Source organism: Pseudochaenichthys georgianus, chromosome 9, assembly GCF_902827115.2.
Source record: "Pseudochaenichthys georgianus chromosome 9, fPseGeo1.2, whole genome shotgun sequence".
NCBI classification, from domain to species: Eukaryota; Metazoa; Chordata; class Actinopteri; order Perciformes; family Channichthyidae; genus Pseudochaenichthys; species Pseudochaenichthys georgianus.
Window position 1 is genome coordinate 13,212,401 of NC_047511.1, and position 24,828 is coordinate 13,237,228.

Here is a 24,828-nt window from a genome sequence, read left to right on the forward strand (position 1 = left end):
GGCTATATGTGACAAGCATGCTCCTTTTAGGACATCTAGGATAAGCGGTAAAGACAACCCCTGGTTTAATGATTCTATATCCTCTCTCATTCGACAGAGAGACACTGCCTGGGCTAAAGCAAAGAAATCGAATATTCCATTAGATTGGAATCTGTATAGGACATTAAGAAACAAATGCACTAAGCTGATTAAAAACTCTAAATGTGCCTACTATCTTAATGCAATACATGACAATTTGAATAACCCTGCAAAGTTTTGGAAACTTGTTAAATCCTCCTCAGGTTCTATCACTCCAAACAGCCTTCCTGATCTCTTAAGGGTAAATCAGAGTGAAATCAAGGGCAAAATGGATATTGCAGACAGCTTTAATAATCATTTTATTTCTGCTGGCTCAATCTTTGATTCTAGCAACTCAGGGATGATCGCTGCAGAAGGAGAGCCAGGTCCTCCGCCACTTGACCCTGATCAACTGTTCACCTTTGCCCCCATCTTGACCTCTCAGGTTCACAAAGCTTTAATGAGCCTAGATGTAAAGAAATCTTCAGGCCCAGACAAGATAGAGCCGTTCTTCTTCAAAGTTGCTGCAGGTCTGATTGCAGAACCCATAACCTCTATTCTGAATCTCAGTCTTTATGCTGGTGAATTACCTAGCTCATGGAAGTCGGCCATGGTTCTCCCCTTGTTAAAGGGCGGAGACCCCTCTGACCTAAATAATTATCGCCCTATTTCCAGACTGTCTGTAATGGCCAAAGTCTTTGAATCTCTTGTAAACGAACAACTGAAAAAGTTTCTAACTGACCATAATATTCTTAGCGAGTCTCAGTCCGGCTTCAGATCAGGCCATAGTACTACTTCAGCGGCTATGCTAGTCTCAAATGACATCATTGAAGCACTAGACAAGAAAAAACACTGTGCAGCATTGTTTGTTGATCTGTCTAAAGCTTTTGATTCTGTGGATCATGCATTGCTACTGCAGAGGCTTGGCTGCATAGGTCTTGGCAAAATGGCTTTGAGCTGGTTTAAAAACTATCTATCTGAAAGAACTCAGTGTGTCTCAGTAGAAGATTATACCTCAGCTGCTCTTACTATAAACAAAGGTGTTCCACAAGGCTCTATTTTGGCCCCTGTCTTATTCTCCATCTTTATAAATGAACTAGGAAATGGGATAAACCCAGCACGGTTTCATTTATACGCCGATGATACAGTTGTTTATACAGTGGCTTCCTCTTTAACTCAGGCTATAGAGCTTCTACAGGATGCTTTTAATACACTGCAACACTCCTTGCTAAGGCTAAGACTGGTCCTTAATGCAAAAAAGACCAAGTACATGACCTTCTCTCGCTCTCGAGCTAATACAGCTGTCCCTCCGATTCTTACACTGGAAGGGACATGCCTTGACAAAGTAGCATCCTACAAATATCTGGGCATATGGATTGATGAAAAGATGGCCTTTGATGTTCATATTGGGAACCTACTGAGAAAACTTAGACCTAAACTGGGCTTTTTCTTTCGTTTAAGGAAATGTTTCCCGTCTGAAGCCAGGAAGAGAATTGTGCAGAGTTCCTTTCTGTCTGTATTAGACTATGGCGATGTGATCTATATGCATGCTTCTTCCTCCCTGCTTAAAAAGCTGGACTCTGCGTACCATACTGCTATACGTTTTGTAACGGGTGCAGGCTCTCGCACCCACCACTGCACTTTGTATCAGTCCTTAGGATGGTCCTCTCTGTACCAAAGAAGACAATCACACATGTTGATTTTTATCCTTAAGTCATTGCTAGGTAAGCTGCCCTTATATATCTCCAGACTTCTGTCATTTTATACTTGCTTTTTTAATACTAGACGAGCAGCAAATGGGATGCTTTTAAATGTTCCTTTGATGCAGTCAGAGCTTGGTAAAGCTGCATTCTCCCACTATGCTCCCTTTTTATGGAATACGCTGCAAGTAAAACTTTGTCTAGAGGCACTTCCTACTGTAAATGCTTTTAAAGGTATGCTACGATTAGCCCTTCATGAAACATGTAACTGTTTTACCTGATGCTATTGCTGATGTGATTATGTTTCTTGCCACTGCACAAATGGCCTTCTGTATTTATATTTGAATTGTATGTTTTTTTTGTTTAATGCCTTTGTTTTATGCCGTGTTGGTCAGGACTCCCTGGAAGAAGAGATCTTGTATCTCAATGGGACATTCCTGGATAAATAAAGGATAAATTAAAAATTTAAAAAAATTGAACAAGGTAGGTAACATTAACTGAGATAATACCTCTTTAGTGGGTCAATACTCAGTGAGACTCAGAGAATACACAATATAACATACCAACCTTTCAGTACTTCAGCTCCACAATATGTCGGTTTGTGCGAGTAGTGTTATTGACATATTGCCTTTTATTTCATTTTAGATTACTTCTCGACCTTATAATAATGGTTGACTGCCTTCATTTTTACACCATAAATAACCTGTTAAAAATAAAATTCAATCTTGTGTTTCCGCCCAATGTACCAAAATCACACTGAACAGTGACCCCATATCCAAGTTCAACCATAAATTGTGAGCAGTGTTACACAGCTAGTATGAACAGAAGTGGTTGTCAAGGCAGAGACAGCGTATCTAACAGCATATAATAAAATGAATACTCAGATACAGAAATGTCAGGATCCTTGATGACTTCATCAGGCTCTTACTTTTGGCGTGCGCCCTCATACCAAAATGCTGATTTTCCGCGTAAAATGTTTAAATGCCAGAAAACAATATTTCTGTTCATCAAAAACGTATAATTACTCAAATTATCATAGAGGGCTTTGTTTTTACGGAGCTCCGACGTCATGTTATTTACGTCCGCGGTGCCATCTTGTATACGGGCCTCATGTTCTCCCGACAATTTGTATACATACAAGATCAGCGCCACAGTATTGCCCTCATACTATATTTTTCTAGAAAAATCTCTGTTCATGACAACTAACATTTGATTTTCTGAATGCATTTCTTGACACTAAAAAGGTAGACTTTTTTTGCACTGATGCCATAGGGGAGGAGAATGTTGCCACTCAACCAGAGTCCTCTCTCTAAACTCACTGGCTAACGTTCTGACTCGTGGGAGGGCTGCCATACCTCCCTGAGAGGGCCTGTCTCCTTATCTGGCACCATCTCCTGTCTGGAAGCTCTGCACCACCCTTATATTATCATCATCCACCTGCATGACAGCCAAGCACCACTGAGTGCACAGGAGAGCAGAGGAGGAGGTAGATGAAGCGCTGATAAAGACCACAGCGTTTCCTTGTGGGTTTTAATTTAGTGCTGGGAAAAGCTCATAGTTCACTGGACTGTGAGAATCGCTATTGATAAGATAAGCGTGATGATTTAAAGTAAATTAACATATTTATAGCAGGTTTTGCCGCTGAGAAAAACACTATTTCAAAAAGGTTGCCAGAATTTTTTTTTTTTTTTTACCAAAATCTACTGCCAAATGTTAAGTAATTAGTATAACAATTTCATTGACTAAGATCACTATATTAAGATAACGAAGGAAGTAACTGTATGCTGTATTATTTGTTTTTAAATAGTTTTAATGCGTGTTAACTGTTAACTATTTTGTTTAAGTAAAGAAAACTGCAAACTAAGTAGCAAATTTTGGATTTTAATGTCCAGCCGTAACATATACTGTATACATAGATTCATAGACGTCCATTATGGCACTCTGTCATAAACAGAATAACTGGGTTTCAGACAAGCACTCAAATTAAACTAGCATTAAGCTCAACTCAAAAGTGAAAATTGACATTTGAATAATACAGATAATTTGAAATATATATAGTTCTAAAAAATAGTCACAATTCCAAACCCACCTTTTCAGATCTGCTTTTAATCTGCAAATATTGTTGTGTTTTATTTAGTTTGATGTTTTTATGAATTTGAACATGTTAAGTGTCTTTGAGTACCATCAGAAGCACTCTATAAATAAAATGTACTATTAATATTATTGAGTGAATGTTCACTAGATGTTATTACAAAGAAAAGAGCGACACCTCTAGAAAAAAACCCAAATGGACAGAAAGTCAATGAGAAAGACAGTGGTAAGTGCTTTAACTTCAATATGGAGACAACATCTAAAATGAGCAACTCAAGAATAATCACTTTTGCTGGGGATGCAAATATCTGAGTATATTTCCAATACATTGTAGAGGTTAGGACAGGTTAAGGAAACAGAAAACACAACAGAATATTTGGCTTTAACAGAAGATTGACAATTTCTCAATTCAAGCAATACTAGTAAAAACTGTGTCTATTTCTTGAGGAATATTTCATCAGGTCCTAGTTACAAACTGTGTGTGTGTGTGTGTGTGTGTGTGTGTGTGTGTGTGTGTGTGTGTGTGTGTGTGTGTGTGTGTGTGTGTGTGTGTGTGTCACAATATACTCAACTCTCCAAATAATCAACTCTTCATGCAAACACATAAAAAAGGTAGTCCCTGAATTTGAATAACCGTAGCACGTTGCCCACTCAACCTGACAACTTCGCTAAAAATATCATAAATCAAAAAGGAGGATGGCTAAATTATGCTAAAGAGTGCTAACTGATTAGCATTAATGCGCTCACTTTCACCTCGGAGCACTGAGGCATAGCGGTTTGGTCCTCTCCCGACAGACAATACCATTAACCTTTGCAATTCAGGCTCTGCTGTGCGCCGGCGGGTTGGCGGAGGCACTGACCCCAAAACTAGATGTTGCTATTGGGGGAACGGAGAGGGGGGGGGGGGGACTAATGTTGTTCATAAAAATAAACCACCTCATCTGAGATCACTGGAGAGTTATAGATCTAATTTGCTCCATGCACAAGCTCATCTCATTTGACACAGTAGAGATACATTTAGGCATAAATCAGCATGAATATATGGATGAATGAGGGTCCAAGTGTGTGTGTGATGGTGGGATGTTTGGTACTACACCCCCCCCCCCACATGTGTCCTGCGTTATATCGTAAGTGCTGACATTAGAGCAGACACTCTCATCCATCTCTAAGGAAAACAAAGAAATAAAAAAGTTTATATGAATCACTACTAGAAGCAAAGAAAAATAAACTTCAAATGTCCACAAGGTTGCCTGAGCATGTTGTCTCAGTTACATCACTGACATATCAGAGTGGAGCTCCATCCCTTCTTCTTCTTCTTTTTTACATTTTCTTTCTTTCTGTGTTCTGTAAATCTGTTATTTTCTATACCGTGACTTCTTTACTGCCGACATGATTAGTCAACACAATACTTTGTCAAGGTGTTTCTCTCTTACTCACCTGGTATTGCTGGTAGTTGTAGAGGTTTCCGTAGTAGGCGGAGTATCGTGAAGGCTGGTAGAAGTTGTAATATGAAGTTTCCATCAGCAGGTCTGAGGTCTCCTCGGTGTGAGCCCGGGCCCCGGCTGACAGGCTGGGGGACAGACCCGAGTGACCCCCTGGGAAACACACACATATCTCTTAAAAAACCTTTAAAATGCACTAAATATCTCCCTTCTTGTTTATGTCTGGTATTCAATTCAATGTAATTATCTTGGGCTTAATTCAATATGGGAGTCTATACTTATTTTATGTTGTCTTTAAAGTGCACTGTGATCCCTGTTGTGAGATGAAGTGTGAAATGTATTTGTTTTACCTTTTAACATCTTATTGTAGTCTTTATTTGTATGTTCTTTTTTAAATACTTTAATTTCATTCTACTGTATTCTGTTGTTATTTTGCTTCAGTGAAGCAAAATAAGGAAATTCTTGTTACAAAGATACAATAAACATAATAATAATACTAACAGTGCAGTAAAAAGAGCAACGGTGCTTTACCAAGAGAATGTATCAATATTAATAATAGAGGGAAGACACAAAATATAATGTCAGAGGATAAAATAAGATGTCTGATGGATCCTTATTGCACGTATACATTATACCAATTGTAACTTCTTTAATGTTATATAATTGTAAAACCTTTCATGATTTCTAAGCAGAGCTCAAGCTAAATTACATTTATTCTGAGCCTTTGCCGACCGTTGAATCTTCAATGAAACAGACTATCTTTCAATCAATAAATACAAAGTGTATTTATGGTATAGCCCAGTATCACAAATGTTACATTTGTCTTGTGGGGCTTTATGCAGAATCTGTCCTTACACCCTCACATCAGACAAGGAAACACTCCCAAAGAAACTCCATGGTTAATGTGGGAAGAAACCTTGGGCACAGCCACGACTCCTGATCCAGGCAAAGCTTTAATACTGACAACCTGCCAGTTGACAGGTACAGAGTATACAGGTACAGAGAAAGAGAAAATAGAAGTAAGGTGTCCCCTGACAGTCTTAGTCTATAGCAGCATAACTAGAACAAATGTTATGTTTATCTTTATTTTATTTGTAATTCTTGTAGATTGACTGTCAAAATGCTGCTGTGACAAAACAATTTCCCAACTTGGAATGAATAAAGTATGTATGTATCTATCTTTTGGCTGATTCAAGGTAAGCCTTAGTCACTCCTAACTATAAGCTTTATGAAAAAGGAAAGTCTTAAGCCTACTCTTATGAATGGATAGGGTGTCTGCCGCCTGAACACAGACTGGAAGCTGACTCCACAGAAGAGGAGCTTGCTAGCCAAATGCTCAGGCTCTTTCTGCTAGGTGCACTCCTACCTCAAATTATAATCAAGAGCACCATCTGCAGGTGGCAGGTATCACCTACGTCAGGGGGGTCAAACTCAAATACACAGTGGGCCAAAATTAAAGAATGGGTACTAGTCGAGGGCCAGAATGGTTCAATGTTTATTGCAGAACTTATTTAAATGAACTTATTGCACATATTAAACCTGGAACAAACAAAACTTAAATTATTGCCTATAAAAACAACATTAAACATTAAATAATCAGTTGCATTCATTTCTTATGGCTCTGCAGATTACATTTTTCCACAGGCCAACAACAGCTTAAAAAAAAACTATTTCCCTCAAAGAAAAAACATGCCCTGTTGTCGTGAGAGACACAGTGCAGAAGGCAACATCCATTAAACTGCTCTGTAATGCTAGTTCAGATACTTGGCGTCTCATCTCGGGTGCAGGTTCATCAATGTTTGGGCTCAGGCTCTGAGCGGAGGAGATCCTCAGGATTGAGTGAAGGTGTGCGTGCAATATACCGGCGGGCCAGATCTAATAGTAATTAAAAATTATCCTGCGGGCCGAAATTAAATCCACCAAGGGCCTGATCTGGCCCCCGGGCCTTGAGTTTGACACATGTGATCTATGTCATAGAAGCAGACCTAACAACACACCATCACAATGCAGAAATACGTGCTGGCCGATCAGGCGAAGATGACCATCATCATCATCACCTTCATTACTTTTTTATCTGTTGTTCTTTCCTTATCAACAAGGCCACATTGTTCTCGGGATGACCCTGATCTTTCACTTTACAGAATGAAGACACTGTGCAACACTGAAGCCGAAGATAATGACATGCGTTGTCCCCGTTGTGATTAATTTCACCAGTGAATCACGGAGTGCTCGACTCCCTTCCTCACCTCAATCCTTCCTCTCTGTTGCCAAGGCCCAAAGTTCATTCTCACAGAAACACAAAGCAAAGAAGTAAAAAATGAGCAGCCTTGACCACAGTCATAATCCAACTCCTCAAAATGTTCTATCAGTGCAGGAACATCATATCTGTGTCTGGCTCCACACCACTGCTCGGAAAGAGAAACAAACTGCCCTTTCATATTCTCCCATAATAAGGTCTCTGATTAGTGATGTCCATAAGAGTGTTCTTCTGCTGTGGATTTATCCTTTTTTTGTTTAGAATATTGAATTCAAGTTGACTAAACAGTCATCTTTACAAAGGTATTAATATGTACAAATATACCACAAACACAATATTATAGTGGCTTTGCTGCCTGTTAAACTAAAATCTTCGGAATAAGGTTGTACTTGTCAACATGTCAATATCTTCACAGGAAGCTTTTAAAATAACATAATATGATATCCCCATCTTTAGAAAGCCAACTGATAAAAACAATCTTGTGAATTATGAATGTTATCTTTCAACACTTCGAAAGATTTTACAGAAGACATTTGTATGTTCTATTAAGGTGGACTGACTTTAGTCGGACCAGTTATTCTGCAATTTGGACACGTATTCAGCAGTTTTGGTAACGGCCTGATGATATCTGCTTAATTTTCAGAGCAGGTTAAGCCAACTGTCTTTTATCAATTATCGGAAAAACATTCATATTTGAAATGATAAAGGGTTGAGATCAAGTTTGACTTAAGAAATTGTAAATCTAAATGTGATATCAGTGATTGGCAAAATGTTTTATTCAGTAAACTATATTTTGAGAGATTGCACGCATAAATCATTCATTTATTTATCTATTAACTCAACTGCAAAACAGCGCTTTATAACGGCAGCTGTGTTTTATATGCTACATTTCTAATGTGAATTCCAGCAAATATTTTTCAATAATTCCCAGAGATTTTGTTTGGACAAAATGAATTTATACTGGGGACATGTCTCCACCACTTTTAGAAATGGCCAATTTTGTCCCCACCTCTTTGCATTAAGGTAATTTGTTAATCTGCCTAATCTTTTGTTTTGGTTTCCAAAATGGATGTCACGTGCTGCGAGGAACTCTGGATGAGTTTGTTAGGGACTGGTCCCAATTGCACCGTACATGAAGGAAGAATGGTCAAGTGTTATAACTGTGGGCGTAAATATAACATAATAAGTAAGTACTCACACATGAGAGAGTACTAGGTTACTACTGCTGCGGTTTGTTTGTTTTAGTGTTTTGTGGGTTATATCACGTTTTGTTGTGTTGTCCTTAATGTTTTATCGTCTCACCTTGTAACTTCTGAAAATAAAATAAAAATATTGAAAGAGAAGATAATTTGTTAATAATATTCTGAAAATAGTGTGTCCACAAAGAATTGTAAACTTATTTTGCACAAGAGAACATGTTCAATCCCGAGGACTGTTCACACTTTTTGGGTGTATTTAATATTAGTAATAATTTAATAGAGAATAGTAAAGCAATTGTTGCTACTGTTAATCCTAGCTTAAGTACTGCCCTAGTTGTCCAAAAAAGTATTGTATGTTTGCGGGGGTGCGTAATGCAGTAGTGTTTTTTTTATCTGAAAAAAGTTTCCTCACCACTTTTTCTAACAAAGTGCCTGTACAGCAGTATAATCAGTATTACTACATTAAAAGTGTGACATGCGAGATACGGGACAGATGTCGGTTGTGGATACCTCACCTGTGACGGCAAGAGAAGAAGCTGAGGTGCTGGTGGGTGTCAGGGCTCGCCCCTCTAGGGAGAACAAGCAGTCTGCCCCAGCCTCATTCTTCACCATCGCATCGGGACTGCTCAGAGATACCGGACCACAAATCCCAAGCTCCTCTTCCTGAGCCTGCTGCCGTCTCAGGGCGACCTTGAGGGGGGAGGAGAAAATGAAAACCAAACATTATGCTTATCTACTAACTTTGTAGTACAGTCTACACACTGTAGACTTGATAATGTAAAGGTAACATACAAAAATAGTTAAGTAATTAGTAAATGATTACACATTGATTTGACTTTCTGAAATTGAATTGACCTAAATCAGGAAAAGTATATTTACGTCTCTGTACAACTCATTTGAAAATGGTTTGTTATATTATTAGATTGAATTATTTATGATTGAATTTTTTCAGCTGGTAAATGATTATTGCCAATCTGTATTTAAATCGAGTATTTCAAACTGTCAGATAAATTAAATAGAGTAAAAAGTACAATTTGGGCCTCTGAATTGCAGGAGAGTAGACATAAAAGTTGCAGGCAATGGAAATACTAAATGCAAATACTCAAGCTCCTCAAATTTGCCATATTCCCTAGTTTTAAAATGTATAATAAGTGTTACTTAATCTCAAAATATAACTAAATTGTTAGTTCAAGCTAGAAAGTTACAAAGTAGGCTATTCCACCACATATTATGGCAAATGTATCTGCTCTAAAAACTGTATTCATATTATGTATCTAGAACGGTCTGCTGTATGCAACACGTGTGAAAATATACACATGCAAGGTGGACATTTTAGGTGTGCTATGTAAAATGTAAATGAGGGAAAACAACTTAAGTAAACTTAGACACATTAGTTAAAAAGTATACAAACATCATTTTAAAATATGTTACTTAGCAGTTAACGTAACATCACAACCCAGAAACGATTTGCTTTCACGCCAAACCTCTATATTTGAAAATATCCTTTTCGAATCAAGCTAACATTAGCCGGTTAGGCTTAACATGAAGAAAGTTTTCAAATTACCTGGGCCGCCATTACTCTCTGCCTCTCTGCTATAAGCTTGCATTTTGGACACTGGCAGTCCCTCCAGTTGCAGAACCGTTTGTGTCCCTTCAGAGGAGACACATAGCCGTGGTTTCTGCAGCGGGAGCACTTAGGCATCCTCGGGGGTTTCTGGCGCTTGGATGGAGACATAGATCCCGGGCATTGCTGCACCTGCTTGCTGCTCATGACTGCCGGATCAAAAGTGCCAACTGCTCAATCTGGTCAAAAAACAGTCCAACTTTAGCTACTATGTTTGAGTATGTCCCAGGCTCGGGTGGTTAAAAATGTGCACTGGAGCCACTGGTGCCAGGAGGATGGAGCCTCTATCCAACCGCCCCGCTGTAACAAGTGGGAGGGAACACGCTGAGCGGGGAGAAGATTGGTATCACCGGAGAGAAGTGACTGAAGTGACTTTCAAACTTTGTGAAGTTTTTTTATTTCAAACAGTGTAAACTTGACATATTTTGGCAACATGAGTGGATACACTGCTGGCTAGCTTGTGAATCCTCCTAAATTAATATAATACAGCTATATAAGCTTTGTATTTTTGCTGATGAGGATATTTCGCATTAGCCAACATTTTAGAATCTGCAAAATGTGCAAACCAGTGGCGTAGCTGTGGGTCGGCCTGGGCCCACCCACAGCTAATCAGCGCGTTATAGCGCAGAGCCGGGAAGCCCAGAAGGAAGTGCCACAAACTGCAGTTCCTCTAGTGGCCAACAGGGGATGGATGCAGAAAGGAGCAATTCCCATAGACCCCCATATTAAAATGCCCAACTTTACAGCAGAAATAAACATGTTTCTAGCCCTGGATCCAATCAAACGTATTCTGGATATAGTTAGATTCCACCTTCATGACAATGGAACAGGGAGTGGATTTTTTTTAACGTGAGTAAATTAGTAAGTAAAGTAAGTTTTGCCGTGAGTGAATGAAAGTCTTATTTCTTCTTGAGGTCTGCAGTGAAGCGTGTACACATTTGCTGAATATGAAAATACTCTCAGTGTGCCCACTGTGCGGCTATCAAGGATAAACAACCTGTGGCCGCCGAGCCAGTCATGTGTAGGGATGGGTACCGAGCCCCGGTATTAAACGGGCCCCAGGGATGAATTATTAAAGACCGTGGTACCATTAACCTCCGACGTTATCGGTCGGTACTGGAGAGTCATATACAAATAACTGCCGTATTATTGCTACACAAACATTATATTGCCGTTTTAGTGTCGCCAACTCCGTTTCTAATATGCAAAAAGACAGCAAAATGCGTCTATGATTATTTTTTATATTTTAGATCTTTCCAATCCCCGTCTGTGTGCGAGGGGGCGGGGCAGTTTATACACGCAGCTGCTACATGCTGCTACATGCAACACACACACACACACACACACACACACACACACACACACACACACACACACACACACACACACACACACACACACACACACACACACACACACACACACACACACACACACACACACACACACACACACACACACACACACACACACACACACACACACACACGAGATGGCGGAGAGAACACGCTCCGAGGTGTGGTTCAACTTTACCAGTCTCGATGTGAACAATGCTCGTTACCAAAAGTGCAATAAGAGTTTAACATGTAAGGGCGGTAACACGAGCAATTTGTCGAAACATTTAGCAAAAGTGCACCACATTCAGACGGAGGAATGCACCGGGTTCGACTGTCTTTCTAGTAGCTCTGTAGCCCCCCCATCCACGAGTAACGTTTCTAGGTCAGGTGTTATGTATGCTAGCAGCAACACACGGAGTTAACTCAATTATACAAACATGGGTTAATGATTAGAGGTAACGGAGTTATTTATTTTGTTAAAGTTTCAGCTATTCTGTTTACAGTTCTGTCATCAGATTATTTAATGCGATTTGTTAAAACATTGTTGTTTCTTTTGATGTGAAATATAATGTATTTAATTAAAATAAAAAGCAATGTTAGTTTTGTTCACAATTTGTTTGTTTAGTTAGTTTACCTTATTTTTCTCTCCAAAAAAACGATAAAAGTACCGTTAAAGCACCGGAACGATAAGCGGTAGGCCTATTGATAAAGTAGTAGTAGGCCTACCGTTAACCTTAACGATACCCATCCCTAGTCATGTGGATGTCAGTTTTACACACATTCTGAGGGAGCAGTGCCTATGTTTTTGTTTTCACCGCTAGTTTATGCTTATGTTCAATTAGTGCATTCAAAAATCATTAAAATCATTAATGAAGTTTCAGCTCAGACCCCACGCTTAATAAGTCTACCCCTGGCCCACCTACATTTCTCCAGGCCCACCCACACAATAATTCCTGGCTACGCCACTGGTTCAAACTAGTATAAGTTGGGGGATTTATGAAAACAAACTTAACTTTTCTCTGCCAACAGTTTTCTCTCAGGATTTTATAAAAATGTAGTAGGCCTATGTACTGTATGAATGTTATAAAAAGTTGTAGATGTTATTTTTGTCTTCTGAATGTGCAAATCAATTGTTGTTGTTTCAGGTCATACAGCTTTGATTTATGTTATTTGGAATGATTATGTTCTTCCAATAGTTTACATTTGTATTTTGGGCATTGTCTTTTTACAATTGTAAAATGTCATGTTTTATATTCGTTAGACATTTGTGATCTGTAATATTTTTAAAAAAAAGGCTGTGGCAAAGGAAACATGATCCTCCCTGCAGCTTAATTTTTCTTAAATTAAATAAGATGTAAGATGTGTGGGTAATCAATGAAAATACAGATTTATATTCTTTAATTGATGTTTATTGTTATATTGCGTAGTCTCAGGCACTTTCTCATTGAAGGATGAAAGTCAGTACCTTGATGAATACTAGAGGACAGACAGCTTATATTACATGAGACAGACGGAAAGAAAGTGGACAAAAAAGGAGTAATAACTAAACTCTAATAACCACTATGTACAATGAAATACATATATCTGCATTAAAAACTATACTTTGATAAATATATAACTTCATGGGTCATTAAGCAGTAATAGGAAATATTCAAAATACTGTGATTCTTCTTTTTAAATAGATACAAAGGATTTGTATAAAAGTACAATTTCTCCAGTCTAGGACGCGTCTATTCATCGATGCATTGATCAGCACGAGTTGTACACACACTGCAGAGAGCCGAGCGCACATGTCTGAGGCCGGGATGTCGAGGTGAGCAATATATACAGGAAATATTTCCTCTAACATGTGGTTGGATTTTTCGGTGTACTCTAATGCAAAAAAAAAAAAAAAAAAATCACAAATGGTTGGTGCTCTTGAATGATCAACATAGAGCTTTAAAAATAAAGAGAAAGTTGTCAAATTGCGAAAAATATAAAGTACATTAAAAAAAATGGCAATTAGTGGTTGAATCTGTGTCCGTGTTGGTTAGCTGATTATTACAGGCGGATCCGGATGGGACTGGAGGCACCAGCTGGTTACATTCATATTCAAAGGGCACTTTGGGCTAGTCAGTGTGCACATAAATAACAAATATTTCCAGACATCTAATTGGTTGGTGCTTGGGATTGTGTCCCTCGTCAGCTGTGGGTAAGGCAGCGTGAACCAATAGCAGCGCAGGGTTTGTTCTGAGAGACGGGCACTTAATCGAACATGCTCCTCCGAGTGGGACTGGGTGAGGTCTTTCTGCCAAGTCTAGGGGTCCCCTGGAACACAACAGGTGCAAAAGGTTAATGTGACAGCTGACATGTAAACACACACTAAATTACAAGAACAGAGGATGTTAAGGCCAAAATAAGTAGAACTTTTTTCTGCCGTTTATGTAGCTTTCTGTTGGATGCTTTGTTATAGGCTAAGCCCCAGAAACATCCAGGACATAGCAAAAGAAGAAAATGCACAGACACCACCGTGCACATGCAGTGGGTCATTTTCTGTGATTAAGAGTGAAAAGAAATTATATTTTCAGTAAAGAACCCTACTCATTGCATCTTAAAAAGAGAGAGTGCGTGATGAGGACTTACAGGGGACTGGGCTTTGGAGAAGTTGACATGTGCATACAGCAGTACTGCAATGTCCTTGTGTCCTGCTTCTAGAGCGATTGACAGGGCATTACTCTCATCCTGAAGAGTAAACAACAAAGCACGAAATATGAGTGAAAAAACAAACGAAGTTGCATTATTCAGAACTAAAGTCCTTCCAATACAAAGGGTAGGCATGCAGTTAATTACCAGCACATTCTATGCATGATTTCTAAAATATTTCTGTTTATGTGGAGTTTACCTTTAACTTAAGGAGCCATATTATGCTCATTTTCAAGTTTCATATTTGTATGTTGTAGGGATGTAACGATATACCGAATATCGTGGTAAATAAACGTCCCAATACCGTCGTGAGACTGACAAAATCTACCGCGATTCAAAAAATAATAATCTCTTTTTCAAGAGAGACCTGTCCAACATGGCAGCAAGTAGGTTACAACATTAACACACAACAGAACACAAAAGGACATCGTATTTACAGGGCTACATTTACATACCTAGAGACATTGACAAGTACCAACAGTATATTTATATCTCGCCCTGTCAAAAAGCCTCACCTTCTTTGCAAAAACTGTATTGTTTTTGAAGTGGTGGAGAGACAATGCACAGTTTGGCCCACTGCTGTCACCCATGGCCAAAGCATATCTCTCTGTCCCACTGAGGTGGCGTTAGACTTTTTCGTCATTTTGACAGACAGGATCGTAAAATATCCGTCAAAATCCATTATTATCCGATGGGTCTGAACTAGCAACATCAGTACCAAGCGAGAGTTTTTTCCACAGCAGGGGATATTGTAAACGCCCAAACATCCCAGCTTCTACCTGGAAATGTGGACATTCTCATATTCCTAAAAACCTGTCTGATGATGCTGAGTGAGTGACTTAGTGAGTTTGAGTTGAGTTACTTGAAAAACTAAAGTGAAACTTGATTTATTTTATTGCGGGGTCTGATTATTAAATGTCCTTGTTTATTTGTGAGATGCAGTGGCACAAAGAAAATGCCTACTTTGTTTGGTAGTACTATAGGTACAAAAACTCTGGTTTTCTTCTTCCAGTCTGTTACTGTCACTTTGTTTTTGACACTTTAAAATACTGCTATCCTACTAAAATGCTGTACAAATCAGATTTATTATTTAATAAAAAACATCTTTCCAAGTAAAACATTTTAAAATTATAAAAAAGAAAACATTTTACATTTTTGTTCCTTCTTTATTATTCAATATCGCGATAAATACCGTACCGTGGACTTATTATCGCGATATTATCGTACCGTGAGTTTTTGGTATCGTTACATCCCTAGTATGTTGTGTCTCTACTGTGACATGTGTACATGTCATGCTTTAATGTTCAAAAAGCTCTTTATTTTTCTCATACTGCAGCACCTCCTTTCACCCTCTGTCTGAAACCAGAGTCCAGTCTGCTCTGATTGGTTAGCTGGCCAGCTCTGTTATGATTGGTCAACCGCTAAGCCTATCACGTACAATGTGTTGGAGCACTAAAATAGCACAACTGTTACATAATAATGTCACTATGCTCTTTTTGTGTTTTCAGTGCATACAAAGTTTTTAAATTAACTAAAGTTATTAAATGAATGTAGTGGGGTAAAACAATTAGCAGTTGATAAGAAATGGAAACAAAATAATCAAGTACACATTTGAGTACCTCACTTTGGTACAGTATTTGAGTAAACGTAGTGTTACTCACGCCATCGCTCAGGGTGGCGTCACACCCGGGCTGAGCCAGCAGCAGTTTGACGATCTCCACGTGTCCGTGCTCGCTGGCGCACATCAGCGCCGTGGAGCCCTCGTCGTCCTGTATGTTGACGTCGGCCCCGTGAGCCAGCAGGGCCCGAACCATGTCCATCCTGCCGTGACTGACCGCCAGCATCAGACCCGTCTGCCCAGCCTGAAGAGGGGACAGGTCAGATTAGATTCAACCTTATAGTCACTGCACAGAGTACAAGTACAGGGACAACGAAATGCATCTAACCAGAAGAGCAAGCAGTAAAGTGTAGTGTAAAGGAATGATACAAGTATATATATATATATGACAGATCTTAAAATCTCAATTATACAGTATGAACAGTAGTGTAAATAATGGACAGGTTAAATATTTACACATGTCAATATAAATGACATTTATTGTATTATTTCTGTTGGTTATTCATTCAATTTTTTGCCTTATTTGATTTGCTTCATCGCAGATTATGTAGATTCACATTGTAACAGTCACTGTATTGTTTATTAGGTTGAGTATGTGAAACAAATAACACAAAAATACACTGAACAAAAACACTTTTGTTTTTGCTCCCATTTTTTATGAGATGAACTCAAAGATCTAAAACATTTTCTATATACACAAAATAACCATTTCTCTCAAATATTGTTCACAAATCTGAAAAAATCTGTGATAGTGAGCACTTCTCCTTTGCCGAGATAATCCATCCCACCTCACAGGTGTGGCATATCAAGATGCTGATTAGACAGCATGATTATTACACAGGTGTGCCTTAGGCTGGCCACAATAAAAGGCCACTGTGTAGGTTGCTGCCCTAGAACATATGTCATTAAAATGAATAATCCGGCAGGAAGAGGTTTATCACACTATGTGATTTGAAATAAAGCTGGCAGGAAATCTTCTTCCTGATCTTATATTAATAAACTGTGTCTTACCATCAATATCAGCAATTAAAACATCACACATGTAGTAGTTTAACATTCATGAATGTCACAAATCCTAACAGTTACTTTCCTTCACCACTTGGTGTCATCAAAGTACTATTTTGCAACTTCAGGATAAAGTCTGAATCCCCTACTCAGGAACAATATATAGAGATAATGATGGAAACCTACATCATGGAAAAAAACAGTAGTCTTTGTCACATGGAAGTGACAAAGACTACTGAAAAGAATCAAACCGAGGGAATCGATAGACTGCTCAAACAAAAAAATGAAATGTCACAAACATAGAGGGGAAAAAAAGGTAACTGAACAAAGCAAAAATAAAAGAATACTTAAGTCTTCAACTGAGAATGATCTGCATGATCTGACTTTGTCTATTGGATTTTCTAATTATTCACAAAAATTGCTGTTTTTTCCTTTTAAAAACACCTGTATACGCTGCTGGTTTCTCACTGTTAATTGCTGCTTCCTGTTAGCTTTAACCGGCTTACTTAATAAACAAAAGAGTGCCTGATTTGCCCTCACAACTTAATTTCCCTACTCATTGAAACCTGAACCCTGTGTTTGTGCCCTGCTGCTGCCTTCTGACCTCTGACCTCTGCGTTACTGACCTGGCTGGCCCGAGCGTTTACATCGCCCTTGCTGAAGAGCTCATCCACGATACGCATGTCCTTGGGCGACTCCACTGCGGCCAGCGCGGCCAGCATGATGGGCGTGTACCCCGCATTGTTCTGCTGGTTCACGTTGCACACATCTGAAACACACAAACATGTTTAAAATCACTCTGGAGTAGCTTGGGGGGAGTACTTGCGGGTGGTCCTTGTACACTTGTATGCTACGTCTCCTGTATGATCGATTTGTCGCTGCCTGTCACTCAACACAGTAATGCACGAGGACGTGTGTCGGGACCATGATGCATTGTCTGAACTCTAAAAGAACTCATCTGCAAAACGAGACAGGACATCAGAGCCATCCGATGGGAGGTGAGGCGGGTATGAGGGGGGCTGCCCTGCCTGCTGAGGGGAGGAGGGGTTTAAGGAACTGGGAGGACAAAGGCTACAATGGGACCTGGGGGGTGGACTGGCTGTCACAGAGCACAGCGAGACAAAAGGCAGAGGACACAAAAGGCTTTTAAAACAGCGAGTGGCCGGGACCTCATCACACTCTATTGAGCCTTCAGGGAGATGGCTGAGTGGCAGAGGAAGTATTCAGGGACTTGAGTCAAGGCACTAAAGGCAAACCCTTTTATTTTTTGATGACATTTTGCAGTCATAACATGTCTTCTTTCAGGATAGGGGAAAGAAAACTTCCAAAATAACAATTTTAGGTGTCAAGTATGATAACTTTGTCTATATCCCTCCGTACATTTCTGATTCATTCTCCAGAAGCAATGGATAATTCCTTTGATCAGCTGGTGATATTCTGTGTCTTTGAGTTAAGTGTAGTGATTAAAACAGAAGTGTCCCTTTGTCACTAGCATGTCTACTAGCATTTGCCGAGGTACAGTTTACTACTTTAAAATGGAAAAGCTGCGTCCAATATCCCATACTTACACGCGGCGTATATGTACACTAAAACAGTATGTGAGATTTTTTCACAGGTTTGAAACCTTAAAACTCAAAAGTATACAAATTGCTGCACGCATTAAGATCAAACAATAATGCCATAGTGAAGATAACATTCAAAAAAGACAAACCAAGCATAATATTTATTTATTTTTAGATATTTTTTGGTTTGAAGAAGCTTTTGTTCTACCTTTTCAAAGCTCAATTAGTTTGCATGGGATTCTGTTATTATAGAGTTTATAGTTTTCTGTTTAAATTATTGAAATAAATATAAAAAATAGAAAGGAAAAAAAGGCAACAACCAAGGCTAGATGCAACATATAGTATAGAAAACCCTCAAAACGTTCCTCATGCTTGCTGTGCTGTGCTGCAGATGCTTGTAGAGCTCAGCTGAGGGAGGCTTAGGTAATCTGCAATGTTGACTATTAGTGAGAAACGGGCAAAGAGAGAGCAGAAGTGTTGCTAAATGTCTTTCAGTATCATTGTTACCATTGTCTTTCTGCAGTCACATGATATGTTGAAGGTAAAAAGGAAGGGAGAGAAGTGTGGAGAGCTCAGGAACATAAAAGCTTCCGGTGGTCTGATGATGTTGTCGGGGAGGAAAAACTAAACTCTTGATCAGGGTTCTTACACCTTTTCCAAAGTCAAATTCAAGCATTTCCAAGGTACATTTTCCAGCTTTTCAAGCATCTTACAGCTGTTACTCAAATGATTATTTCCCGACCTCACATTAAATCAGATGTTCTTTATGCTATAAACAACCACATGTGTGTTTCGTGATAGCATTCTTCACGAGGATGAAAAATTAAAGAAAAGAAAACTAAGTTTAATATTTCAAAATTAGTGATCTGTACGTAGACTGGGCCTCCCATATAATCTGGCTGAGTCAATATAAAACAATCAGCCAAATAACTTTTTAATACATTATTGATTAATTGTTGAGGTACTTTTAGGTTGGTAGTGAACGCAAGTCAGAGGTACATGGTGTACTTCTACTCCTCTACAGTTCAGAGGTACATGGTGTACTTCTACTCCTCTACAGTTCAGAGGTACATGGTGTACTTCTACTCCTCTACAGTTCAGAGGTACATGGTGTACTTCTTCTTCTCTACAGTTCAGAGGTACATGGTGTACTTCTACTTCTCTACAGTTCAGAGGTACATGGTGTACTTCTTCTTCTCTACAGTTCAGAGGTACATGGTGTACTTCTACTCCTCTACAGTTCAGAGGTACATGGTGTACTTCTACTCCTCTACAGTTCAGAGGTACATGGTGTACTTCTACTTCTCTACAGTTCAGAGGTACATGGTGTACTTCTACTTCTCTACAGTTCAGAGATACATGGTGTACTTCTACTGCACTACAGTTCAAAGGTACATGGTGTACTTCTACTGCACTACATGTATTTAACACCTTTAGTTACTTCACAGATGTGGATGAATGATGTAAAGTCTAATCAAGTGTTAAATCAGACTTTAGTTCCACCTGGAGTAAATCCACAAGCTACCCTGCAGTCTACAAAGTACTTCAGACTAGCTGCAGAGTATTCCTACACTCTGGTACTTCTACTTTACTCAAGTATAAGGTCTGAGTACTTCTACTCAAGTACAAGATATGAGTACTTCTACTTTTACTCAAGTACAAGATCTGAGTACTTCTACTTTTACTCAAGAACAAGATCTGAGTACTTCTACTTTTACTCAAGTACAAGATCTGAGTACTTCTACTTTTACTAAAGTACACGATCTGAGTACTTATTCCACCTCTGGTAGCGTATTAGCCTGAATTTTAGCCACAAAATCACGCAGAGCTGCATAGAAATAGACTCACAATGGTAACAAGTGGAACATAATATTTACAAATGTGTACAATGACTTGTAGGTAATTTTCACTACTCAAGACACCTGACTTATACATCTTCAAAGGAAGACCGTGTTCATTCTACAATTACATGGGATTAAAACAAAATGTAGTTTTACTTGTATAATACTTACATTTTATATAAAAGACAGTTTGTTTTCATCTGTTTTCAAATAAACAAAGTATTGGCTTTCAGAATATTAAACTTGTTTCGGCAAATTCAGATGATAAATACAACTTTCAAGCTTGTAACGGCATAATTACAAGCAGAGAACGGACTAATGTAACGTCACAGCAAGCATAACAACAGCCGGTGTTTCTTGCGAGTGTTTCCCCGGTACACAAACGCAAAAATACACACACACACACACACACTCGCGAGCTTCCCCCAGACCAGTAATACAAACGAAAATGTGTCTTCGGGTCAATGTGACTGATTTCAATAGAGCAAGTCACATTTGGTTTAGGTACGAAACATACTACCAGTAGAAATGCATTGCTTTCAAAATCGCTCTGTGTCGAATCAATAGATTATATTTCATGACTATAACACGAAATGCCGTGAGTGCTTCATCCTCTGAACACCACACGATGGCGACTGTAACGAACATAACATAGGTACGCTCCTCTGAAATGATTGTCCCCTGCAATTATTATTATCCCTCAATCGAGTTTGCTATTCAGCTCGCTAACGTTAGCTTAAACAAACGTAACATGCAACGTTAGCCTAATCTAAAATGCTCTTCTACGGCGTACCTTTCATGTTGCTCGTCAGCGCAGACTCTCGCATCGTTATTTGTTGCAAACTTTGCAGGAGGCTACTCGTGGGCTTGACCCTCGTCTTAGCCATGGCTTGTATTTGTCTTCTGCTAGCCAGCGCTCGTTGAAACGGCAGCCTCCTGGCACACAGTCATCTATCACTCATCAGAATGCCCAGGTCACGTAACAAACACTTGCAGGTCGCGCGCATAGCGCGGGAAGGCCGCAGCGGAGATGTTTTATGTAGAAACGAAGCAATTCTTTTCTTTTAATCTAAAAAGCGAACTATTCAGTCAGACAGCAATTTATTGTAAAAGTAAAACATTTACATTTTCAAGCACTTTATCTCAATTTCAAGCACCATTCCCAAAATTCAAGCACTTTCCCAACCTTGAAAAGCACCCGTACGAACCCTGCTTGTTGCATTTTAAGAAAAACAAAGATAATCTCATGGTTGGATGGATTAGGAAAGCTTTGAAAGGTGTTTAGGAAGACTGGTCAGGGTTTCCTTTCAACTAATTACTCAGCACAAAACAGGGAATCAACACAAGCAACGTTTAATTGACCTTGCCCATAGTTTATTTTTACAATAAGCATCCATGCTAAGTTGCTAGATGTATCTCCAGTTTACAGATTCATCTCTCACCTGCATCCAGCAGCTTTTTCACCACCAGGAAGTTAGAGTGCGACACGCTGTAGTGTAGCGCCGTGTTGCCGTTTCCGTCGGCCATGTTGACGATGTGACGCAGCACGGCAGGCGAGATGGCCTCGAAGGCCCCCAGGTAGTCCTCCACCATGGCTGACATCGCAGCCTTCTGGCTGGACACACGAAACCACTCGTGCTGCACCGTGTTCAGACAGGCTCTCTGAGGATGCAATCATTTTAATTAACAATGGCGGTAAAATTTGAAGGTCGCCCGTCATTTTGACAGGATACAACTCTAACCGGCCTGATCTGAATCTTGTGTTGACCTTTAAAGTGGACATTCAAAGAAATCTCTATAGAAGCATTAAATATAAAACTTTTTTTAAGATTGACATTCTATACAGACATGTTGCAGTATTAATTACCCTTCCCATAACAATGACGAACTACAAGAACAAACGTCTGATCTAGTTATCTTGCTAAAAGAAAGTTAAAACATCAGTATTAAAACCCCAAAAAGCATAATAGGGACCGTTGTTTAAATATCGTTAAATGGTATTCTTCAGCTTCATGTAGGATACTGAAATACGCTAAAGAAAACCTGCTCACCAGATCTTTACTGCTCACAGCTTTGGGGTCACTGTGGTGAGTTTTGAGAATGTTGCTCGCAGCCAGCAGTTTCTCACTTAGCTCATACCTTTGGAGTAACAAGTCACAATTAAACACTCGCATATCGTCAATACCATTTCATTCACACCTTATATAACTAATAACTGTTGCAAATGAAAACAAGTCCCACATTAATATGACCGAAAAAGTACAGCTGCAGCTGGTTTCATCAAATCATGAAGCAGTTGTAAGGTTGAACTTATGAATGATCTTCATCTACTGTGTGTGAGCTAGGGGTGCAACAACTAATCGACTTAATCGATTACCAAATTAGTTGCCAACTAATTCAGTCGTCGATTCGTTGGTGACGTCATCACGTATGTTTTACGCCCCGTTAAGCTCTAACTTTATTGGTCTTTGTATCGGTACTGGAGACATTTAAAAAATATATGTCATGTATTATTGCTACAAAGACATTATATCGCAGTCTTAGTGTCGCCAACTCGTTTCTAATATGCAAAAAGGCAAACAAATGCGTCTATGATGTATTTTCGATCTTTCTCTCCCCCGCCTGCTTGCGAGGGGGCGGGGCAGTTTACACGCGGGCAGCTGCCACACACACACACACACACACACACACACACACACACACACACACACACACACACACACACACACACACACACACACACACACACACACACACACACACACACACACACACACACACACACCACACACACACACACACACCACACACACACACACACACACACACACACACACACACACACACACACACCACACACACACACACACACACACACACACACACACACACACACACACACACACACACACACACACACACACACACACACACACACACACACACACACACACACACACACACACACACACACACACACACACACACACACACACACACACACACACACACACACACACACACACACCACACACACACACACACACACACACCACACACACACACACACACACACACACACACACACACACACACACACACACACACACGGGAGATGGCGGAGAGAACGCGCTCCGAGGTGGTTAAACTTTACCCGTCTCGATGTGGAGAATGCTCGTTACCAAAAGTGGAATAAGAGTTTAGCATGTAAGGGTGGTAACACGAGCTATTTGTCTAAACATTATCAAAAGTGCTCCATATCCAGACGGAGGAATGCACCGGGTTCCACTGTCTTTCTAGTAGCTCTGTAGCCCCCCATCCACGAGTAACGTTTCCACGTCAGGTGTTATGTATGCTAGCAGCAACACACGGAGCTAACTACATTATACAAACATAATGATTAGAGGTAACAGAGTTATTTGCGGACTTTTGGTGACAGAGCCTTCAGTGTGGCATCCCCCACCCTATGGAACTCTCTCCCCCCCGAAATCCGCAGCGCCCCAACCCTGGACATTTTCTAAAAAGCCCTCAAAACGCACCTTTTTACCAAGGCTTTCCCCACTGTATAGTTAGTTTAATAGGTTTATTTGTCCGCTACTTCCCCCCCCCCCCACCCCCTTAACCTGTCTGCCTTTTTTCCCCTACTCCCCCCCCCCCTACCCGACTTGTAAAGCGACCTTGGGTTTCCTGAAAGGCGCTATAAAAATATTATTATTATTATTATTTAGTTTGTTAAAGTTTCAGCTATTCTGTCATCAGATTATTTAATATGATTTGTTAAAACACTGTTGTTTCTTTTGATGTGAAATATTATTTATTTAATTTGAATAAAAAGCAATGTTAGTTTTGTTCACAATTTAAGTTATTTCAATAATATATGTATTTTGGAATCAAGTATTCATCTTTATTGTCTTCATTGTTAGTTTCCACATGCCTAAAACAACCTCAAGCTACATCTAAAAGTTGATGGCTAAATAAGAGCGTTTGAGAAATTGTGCAAGGCGTACAGTAATAGTCCGAATAGTCGATTAATCGTTTCATTAATCGATAGATTAATCGATTATCAAATTAGTCAACTCTTGAAAATCAAAGCAAAACAAAGCTTTCTTAACATTGAAACTATGAAAAACTGTTGTAGAGGAACTGTTCATCAACCCACCTCTCTCTCAACTCCTGCTTCTCTGAACTTTCCTCTTCCTCCTTTTGCTTCTTCACGTCCTCTGCTCCCTCAGGCTGAAACTCCTCCCGAGTGCTCTTAACCTCCACGTTCTGAAATCCCTCCGGCTTTTCTCCAAACTCTTTCTCCTCATCCTCTTCCTCTTCCTCATCCTCTTCATCCGAACCTGAGGAGCTGCTGTCCTCTGAGCTGGAGTCGTCACTTGATGTAGTCTCATACCTGCATCGCCACAAGGG

At 39.6% G+C, this 24,828-nt stretch overlaps 2 protein-coding genes across 4 annotated transcripts in view; both read right to left on the reverse strand.

The window, feature by feature from the left end:
* The window catches only part of dmrt1 (doublesex and mab-3 related transcription factor 1), a 36,163-nt gene extending 25,431 nt beyond the window's left edge, over positions 1-10,732 (reverse strand). For both annotated transcript variants that reach the window (XM_071204338.1, XM_034091640.2), the window contains exons 1-3: positions 10,311-10,732; positions 9,262-9,436; positions 5,286-5,443 (exon numbers count right to left, since the gene is read on the reverse strand). In XM_071204338.1, coding sequence (XP_071060439.1) covers positions 5,286-5,443; positions 9,262-9,436; positions 10,311-10,517 — 540 coding nt within the window. In that variant the 5' untranslated portion in view covers positions 10,518-10,732. The remainder of the gene's footprint in view (positions 1-5,285; positions 5,444-9,261; positions 9,437-10,310) is intronic.
* A 2,362-nt stretch (positions 10,733-13,094) lies between these two features.
* kank1a (KN motif and ankyrin repeat domains 1a) overlaps positions 13,095-24,828 on the reverse strand; it is a 66,624-nt gene continuing 54,890 nt past the window's right edge. For both annotated transcript variants that reach the window (XM_034092001.2, XM_034092002.2), the window contains exons 6-12: positions 24,575-24,811; positions 22,467-22,554; positions 21,858-22,077; positions 17,639-17,781; positions 16,051-16,251; positions 14,330-14,428; positions 13,095-14,014 (exon numbers count right to left, since the gene is read on the reverse strand). In XM_034092001.2, coding sequence (XP_033947892.1) covers positions 13,952-14,014; positions 14,330-14,428; positions 16,051-16,251; positions 17,639-17,781; positions 21,858-22,077; positions 22,467-22,554; positions 24,575-24,811 — 1,051 coding nt within the window. In that variant the 3' untranslated portion in view covers positions 13,095-13,951. The remainder of the gene's footprint in view (positions 14,015-14,329; positions 14,429-16,050; positions 16,252-17,638; positions 17,782-21,857; positions 22,078-22,466; positions 22,555-24,574; positions 24,812-24,828) is intronic.